We start from the raw sequence: 8431 nt of genomic DNA, 5'->3' as shown, positions 1-8431 counted from the left end.
GTCAAATGTGTGCAAACTTTTGAATAAAGTGTTTATGTTTACCGGAAGACATAGAGCAAGCAGCAAAAAGCGTACACAGGACGCAAACAATGGCGCTCGCGTGTAGACGCACACACACTTGCCCTTTGCGAGAGGAGCACGAAACAGACTTGGAACAGCCACAAATCCAGGAAATCCACTTTAAACTTACACGCTTACAGAATCAAGGAGGCAAACTAAATTTATTTACTGCACCCAAACAAGGACCCATATGAGGAGGACTGCAAACAACAAAACGCAAGGAATCCACACGAATTCTGCAACAAAAACAACTTTTGAACCCAGAAATAATCAGAGGAACAGTTTAATTTATTTTTGGAATGATCAGTGCTTTCTGTGCTGGTTATAGGATGAAGCCTTCATTTCATTTCATTTTTCAATAAAATTTTTATTTTATATTTTTAATTTTTTCACATCACTCAACTTAAAAAAATGCCAGATGAAGAATGTAGCTTCCGGGTGCTGCCATATTGGAACTGTTCAGCTAAAGTTGTTTTGCATTTGTGTTTGTTTTTGCCCTAATTGTAATGAGCAACAGTGCCGGAAAGTAAAAAATATTTAAACTAAAATAAATATTAATCAATTATTAAATGTTCGCCATGTTGTTAAGTTTAGAGGAAGTGGACAAGTTTAACAACTGCAGTTCCATTTTTTGTGGGAGGAGTTTCATTTAGTAACTATACTCATATATGAGCTTCAATAGCAGAAAAAAACTACATTCTCTTTATAGAAACTAAGTGGAATTGAGGCTAAGTATGAATCCAAGAAAAAATCATAGGTTAAGTTAGTTTGGTGTGATAACCTTGTGTTGTTAAAAAAAATGATCAATCAGCTAAAATTTATTTTGTCGTTTTTGAAATGACTCCCATCGAGTGATATATATTTGCCATCAATTGATTACAACTTGTGTGGGCCTATTGAGTTATGTTTAGCCAAACTTTCTTAAACGGCAACAATCGATTGTAAACGCATTACCTTGGAGTGGTAGATTTAGCTGTGATAACCGAAATAGATCACTTATGGTCATATTATCTGAGTAGTGTGTTAGGTAAATTTAAATCATTAAGATTTTTTTATAAATACAATTTCACTATGATAATACTGGAATTTTTAGTTTAAGAATTATTGGTACTTACCTTCAAAATAATATTTTCTATAGACCCATAAAGATATCTCTTTAAATTTGCAGCCTAATGATATGCAATATAATTTCAAATATCACTTCATACATACTGCCAAATAATTTTGTTTATTTTAAAGCATACTTTGCGGCACCGAAATAAATAATATATTTAAATGATCTCAAAATATTGGCAAACTTACTGAAAACTTATTAAAAAATTTGAATTTTAAGGCTTAGTATAGGAATTGATTCGATTTTAAACTTATTGATATTAAATTAACTAAAAACTTATTATGCTACCTCCGATAAAGTAATTTTATATGATTTTTTAAGACACTAAATAAGGGATATAATAAATAATTAATTACTCAGATAAAACACATTTCGATTACATGTTTTCTTCGATTGAACTTTTCTTTGACACATTATATTCTAATTAACATCGAAGAAAAAACCAATTTCTTTTTTTAATCAAGGACTCATACTATGCATTTCCATCATTTAGCTAAGAAACATTAGTTAAAAACCTTTTATTATTTCGAATACGGTTCATCTATAGCTAGGTGAAATCTTATTTCTAATTCATGTAATATTCCTTTATATTCCTTTATGCAAAGTTTAAAAGAATTTTTTTTGTGAAAAATATTTGACTGAAAAAATATTTGAAAGAAAAAAATAAGTTTCATTAATATTTTGGAAAATTGCCCTCTTGTAAATTTTTTTTAACTTTATCTATACATTGCTTTGCTGAAAAAAGTATTTGTGATGAAAATGTCCGTCCATCATATAGAGTAATCAGTATGTGAAGCACAATTGTGCTGGGAGTATTGATGAAAAAAGCGATTTCTTTCATTTCTTGAAGCATAGAATTATCTCAGGAAATTAAATTAATGGACCTTTATATGAGATATCTTATGTATATACAATTTTTGCTACCAGAAATTGAATTGAAAGTGATGTGAAGACATTTAGTACTACCCACTGATAGGATTGAGTAGCGGAAGCGGTTGGATGCGGGTAAGGACGACTCACGTCTGTAATAGACAACTAAGAAAAGCAAAATATATGTAGTAAAATATACCATATAGTGTTAAAATTAATTTTATTATTGATTTTTACTTATTACTACCATATGGTAGCCTCCATGCTTGTCTCTATGTGTGCTTTAAAGATATGGTCTATTTTATTGACCGATATGAACTCGGTGTGCCGATCTGATATGTTGGTATTTCTATTCAAAATTCGTATATAGTCAGATAGCATTCTTTTAAACAACTCTGTTGTGCTGAAACGTGGTTTCTGTTTAATTGAAATCATTTTTCATGACGCAGGCTAGAACTAGCTTTCATTATCCGTTTATATGTAAAGTATTGCTTAAAAATGCAACAATTTTTAAAGTAGGATTTTTCATAATTGATATTAACTTTTTCGAGTATATATGAGGTTACTGCATATATATATATAAGGTTTATTGAACCTCTTCGGTGAAGACAATAAATTCGTTACTTCCAATATGAAGTATGGTCCTTAAATTTAAATATTCAATGCAACATTTAAAACGAAAATTTACAAATCATGCAAAACAGATGAAAATGTTGAGCACAGCATTTTACAGGAAAACTATTAAAGAAAATTGAAATAATAAATGCACAAGGCAGACCCACTCAGTCACTTACAAACATAAACAAACACATGCACGTACAGACGTAAAAAACACTTTAGGCATTTTTGAGGAAAGTCAAAAAGCAAGAAAGTTGAAAGCAATAAAAAAAAATGCATAAAAAAGAGTAAGGGAACAAAAACAGAAAACTAAAAACAAACATTGTTATCACCTCAACACAGCACGGAACAACATGGAAAGACAAAAATAATGGGAAGAAAAACAACAGCAATAACAATGGTAGCAAGAACGGCAACAGAGACAAGAGGAAGAAGGAAGGACTAAAGATGAAAATATCATCAAGAAAATATTTATACAAATAGGTTAACTTATAAGCACACTCCAGAACGCACATCAGCATACACAGACACTTATACATATGCATATATATGCAGACACAGACATGCTGACACAGAATAACACAAAATAACAAACATATTTTGTTAGTAACTTTTGTGAAATAAGGGCAAATATGGATTGAACTTCTTGGGGGAAGGAGTACAGATGATGTTGTGCATATGAATTTGCGTGTTTATTAATCGATGGATTTCCATATAAAATTCATTGCTGGCATAATGAAATGTAACTTTAGTTCAATAAAATGTCAACAGTATTTGTTGCTGTTGTATTTCTATGCACGAACTTGTCGGAAATTGTTGAAATAAAAAAGTGGGAGGAGGAGCATATATTCTCGCATTAGATTGTAACAATTTTTCAAACTGGCACAAGATCAATTTTTATAACATTGCATACCTTTAGGATGAGGAAAATTAGTACATCTAAAATTTCTTTGAAATTTGTTTTAATTACAAAAACTAAAAGTTATGTTTAATTGAATTTAATATAATTATTTTAATATCATTTAAATGTTCCTTATGTTGAAATCGATAAGCAAAAGGAGGAGCATATATGCTGATATTAAATTGTTGGAATTTTTATACTGGTGTAAGATAAATTTTTATAAAATTGCATACTTTCAGGATGTGGAAAATTAGTGCATTACTGTTATTTTATTGTTGAACAAAATAACATTAATAGAAAAAAATATCGGTTAATTTATTCAATGCAGAAGCTATTAGAGCAAGAAGTAAAATTAGAGTAGAACAAAATACAACCCAAGACATAATTCTGTAAACTTTCCCTGAACGCAGACTTCAGCATTATTAAAATAACTAACGTGGTGTTAATAAATCAAATTATTTTTAAAGCATAGTGTTATTCAAGAAATTAAAAGGTCTTGAATAAATAAACACACGTTTGTAACGTATTTGTTTATGTTGTTAATCAAGTTAACTCTTGATAGCGAAAAACAGTAAGTCAAGGGACTTACTCAGCCTCAAAATATTACGCGTAGCTTATAAAACCTAACACTGGTTATTTGGGCGACATACTCTGAGGTTAGAAGCCCTCTCCAATCAATATTACAAATGTTATGAAGATGTGGAGGAAGAAGTAGTGGAACACTTACCTATACACTTCCATTATATATAAAGACATGTTACTGAGGTGCAGGTGTTTCACGCTTTTATCTTTATTTTTTGACTTAGTTAAGATATTTAAACGATTTATGTTGCATTCTTCATAATACGATTGCCATTTTTGGTTGTGGTAAAGATTGTTGGTAAAATCTTTGTTTTTAATTTTGATTCATAGTCACCTATAGTAGTTGGCTCAAATATTGATAGAATATTTTTTCTTGTTTTTAATGGATGAAAAAAAAATAATAAGCTATTTTTGAATTTCTTACTATTAAAGAGACCAACAACTTTCGTACCAGATTTGTTATTTACGATATTTATTTATACGTATTATACGTACTCTTACTTCTAGTAAAAGTTATTGATGTTTAAATGTTTCATTTTTATATTTTATTTTAAGGTTATTTTTTTTTGCAGTATAGCATAAATACTCAGTATCTATTACTAAGCAAACAATATATGGAGAAATTAACTAATATTGGAAATAAGATAGAGAATCATTTATAATTTAGTCTCGTTGTACAGATGTATCTTTTATGTAATGAAAAATAATTTTTAATATTCATGCCATAATTTTCCCTTTGGATTAATTTTTTTTTTATATCTTGACAAAATTCTTTCGACAGGACTAAAAAAACTAAAATACTATTAAATTCAAATCAAAATGTTTTGATTAAATAAAAAAAGCAGGTCTTGACTTCGAATATTTTTGAAAGTATAAATTATGAAATAAATATTTTCTAAAAATCAATTGAATACTTCAGAGTAGTCAGTATCCAAAATACAATAATTGTAATTTTAATTTTACGTATCATAATCTATCATAATGAAGAAAAGTGAAAAAGGTAAATTACTTAAAAATGCTAGTCATGTTCCTCGTTTGAGTCGCATTAGTCGTCGAACTATAGAAAAGCCCGAAGATAACCTTTCATCAAGTTCTAGTTTATTTGACAGCGACAGGAATTCCGTTGAGTCCGATAGGCATAAATATGCTTACTTTCTATCTTCTGCTACTGAAAAGTTATATTCATTATCGGATATTGAAAGGGATTCTGATGAGAGTGACTCCTTGTCGTCTAATGCTGCGCGCGCTATGGAGGAAATGAATTTAGAACTGCCAGCTGTGCCAGACTTTTTTGAAGTTCTCGGCACAGCTATAAGTTTAAGCGATCTAACTATTGAGACGAGTGAGGAAATAAAATTAGACCAGTTGAAGTCAGTCAAACTTTCAGGTGAAACTGCAGGAACATTTGTGGATCCTTTAACAGGTCAAAAACTATCGAGCTCATCATCCATAGAAACCACAGAAGAAGAAGCTGTAGTTGCAACTGTCAAAGAAGAGTCTTCTGATGGTGGTCCTATTTTTTTTGATGTCAAATTACCAGATCTACCAATCGATAAGAGCGCTTTAAAAAAGAAAAAATATGACGATGAAATGGAAGACGAACTTGACATTTTTTTTGAACCAGTCAAAGACCGGGAAACCGTGCAATTTGATTTTGAAGCCTTAGAACGTGAGGAAGCCGCAGTTGTACTGGAAAGAAGTATTAAACAAATGTTGATATCCATTGTAAATAATGTGGTTGCAAAAAGCGAATATATAGATCGAAGAACATTATTAAATAATGCATTAGATAAAGCTGAATTAATGCGGTTACTTGAGGAAAAGCTTAACATTTTAAATCAAGAAAGGTCAATTAATCGATTTCTGAATGTAAAATGTTATGTTCATTTCCATCAGAAAGGAATGAAACGTTTCTTAATTCCGGATAAAAAAGGTTCAAAGAGAAGGAAAAAATATTATGAGAAATTAAAATTTTTGGATCAGTTAATGTACCAAAAAAAAACTTTATCAGAACTATTGGCCAATAAAATATCTAAAACTCTTGAAGCTTTGCAAGAATTAGAAGAAAGAGTAACAGATGCACAAGAAAGTTTTGACGAGTTGGTTCTTCAAACTTTGACAAAAGGCAGATCGGAAAATTTTACACGCGTAAATATAATAAATTTAAATATTGTTCAAACATATGAAGCTTATCTAATTTATTGTAGATTGTAGAAGAGCAGCTTGCAATTATGAGGACGGATTTGAAAGAACTGTCTGCTCTACGTGTGAAACTTATACTTATACAGCACGCTCATGTCGTTCTTAAAAATGTAAGAATAAATTCACAATCGACAAAATGAAGTGAAATTACTTAAAATGTACTCTTAAAATGTGCATTCACTAACAACCCTGACTTTAAGTTTTATCGTATTTAAAGACATTCACAATATATGTAAAGTGTGAATGTACATATATATCACGTATATATGTAATCGATGTAATGATGCAATAACTATTATTTTTAATTGTACAGTAACGCTCTTACTGTAATTAAAACCCATATATCTAAATAGATATCAAATTTTCCTACACATCATTTAACATTTACTTGATTCAATTTTTTAGAAAAAAACAATTTTTGTAATTTTTATTATTTTGTTAGCGATTAACGAAAGCAAATGATATTGGCGGAGGTATCACCATTGATGACTTGGAGCGTATAGAAGCTGAAATTCAAACAATGGATAAAAAATTCGAAGGTCTGTTTTTCATATTTGTCATTGTAACTGCACTCATTGACTATATTAAAATGTTATTTCAAATTTATTAGCAATGGGCACTGAACTGCAAATCTTACAACACACATTTAACAAAGTTCAGCATTCGAGAGCTCACTTAAGTGAAAAGATAAGAATACAAGAGATTTTAGTTGGAGAAAAGGAAGGTGTTTTCGATAAAATTATAGATCAGCGCGAAGCATTAAAAGCGGATGTAAATGAGTTAACAGAGGAACACAATATGATTTTCAGAGAAATGCAAGAAGTAATAGACACATCGGGTATTCTCTGCAAACCATTACTTTTGCAGGACTATGATAACGTTACGGAGAAACTAGCCAACGTAAAAGCTAAAAAAGAAGAATATAAAAGAGAATATACTCAAATGTTGAAAGATATTGAAGAAGCGGAGGCAAAATGCCAACCACCAGATGATCTTTATGATATGTAATGAATCATGATTAATGGATACTTATATATACACTTTTTCGGAAAGATAAATGTCACAAATCACAAAATATTTATTTTTATAAAACTTTTATTTTATACAAATACAATGAATTTTTTTTAAAAAAAAAACTGTTGTTAATCTTATCCTTCGGTAATATTTTTCACTTTCATAGTAAACAAAATAGTATTTACAATTCGAAGTAAATGGTCTAAAATCATTGTAATTGCAAATAAGTATTGCAAGTCGCATTACTTTATAAAAATAAAATACATAGATTTGCATTTACTTCACTTGCATAACTGGTAGGTACCCCTAGTGATAAATTTATAGAACCACAAAGGTCAGTCAAATCAATTGGTTTTTTATTTCCTATTATATCCGAGAACTCAGATGCAACGGATATCAGCTATGAGATCAGATAATCGCATGTCATTCTATACAGACAATTTGAGAATTCATCTAGCATCCAGCTAGGTTCATATATACGTTCGAGACAGATGATTGCCGCTTTCAGTTGAGTATTGGTGTTATAAGCGAAACTTTTAATATAAAGTGACCTATTATAATGCCAACATATGCTTTCTTATTAATTCTACTGAGTTTTAAAATATTAGAGGTCATATCCACAGCTGGCCACCAAACTGCTGCACTAATAAAGAGTATTGGACAAGTCCCCGATATGTTGACAAATATGCTTTTGTGGAAATAAAAAGTTACATATGACTTCTTGAAGTAAAGCTCGATATAGGAATTTTAATTTAGTTCACTTGTCAGTAAAACTTCTAAGAATTAGGCATTTTCTAAAATTTTTAAATTACTGCAAGCTGGAATTTTAGCTTTAGTGAACTGATGAACCTCATAATTTAAGTCGTTCCTACATGAATACTTATATTACGTTTTCATTGTGAGATTAAGAGAACGAGTTTAAGTTAATCTGCTCACAATGTAAATGTTATATTAGTATAGAGCCTTTAGACTCAAGTACTCATCATAACAAAGAACTTTTTCATAATACCAATTACTAAGATAGGGAATATTTCTAAAAACAGAATAACCAGATCATCTGCATTCATTGC

The 8431-nt window shown here is 30.0% G+C and overlaps 1 protein-coding gene across 1 annotated transcript; it reads left to right on the top strand.

Moving 5' to 3' along the window:
* Positions 1 to 5040: 5040 nt before the first annotated feature.
* LOC119685451 lies at positions 5041 to 7441 on the top strand (the record flags this gene model as incomplete). Its single annotated transcript, XM_038099729.1, is given in 4 exon segments — positions 5041 to 6293; positions 6353 to 6457; positions 6790 to 6886; positions 6958 to 7441. Coding segments are annotated over 4 exon segments (1767 nt in total). The 5' UTR covers positions 5041 to 5126.
* Positions 7442 to 8431: the final 990 nt, after the last annotated feature.

The sequence above is a fragment of the Teleopsis dalmanni genome, chromosome 2 (genome assembly GCF_002237135.1).
Source record: "Teleopsis dalmanni isolate 2A chromosome 2, ASM223713v2, whole genome shotgun sequence".
Taxonomy (NCBI): domain Eukaryota; kingdom Metazoa; phylum Arthropoda; class Insecta; order Diptera; family Diopsidae; genus Teleopsis; species Teleopsis dalmanni.
Note: the sequence above shows the minus strand (reverse complement) of the source record. Positions and strands in the feature narration are given on the sequence as shown.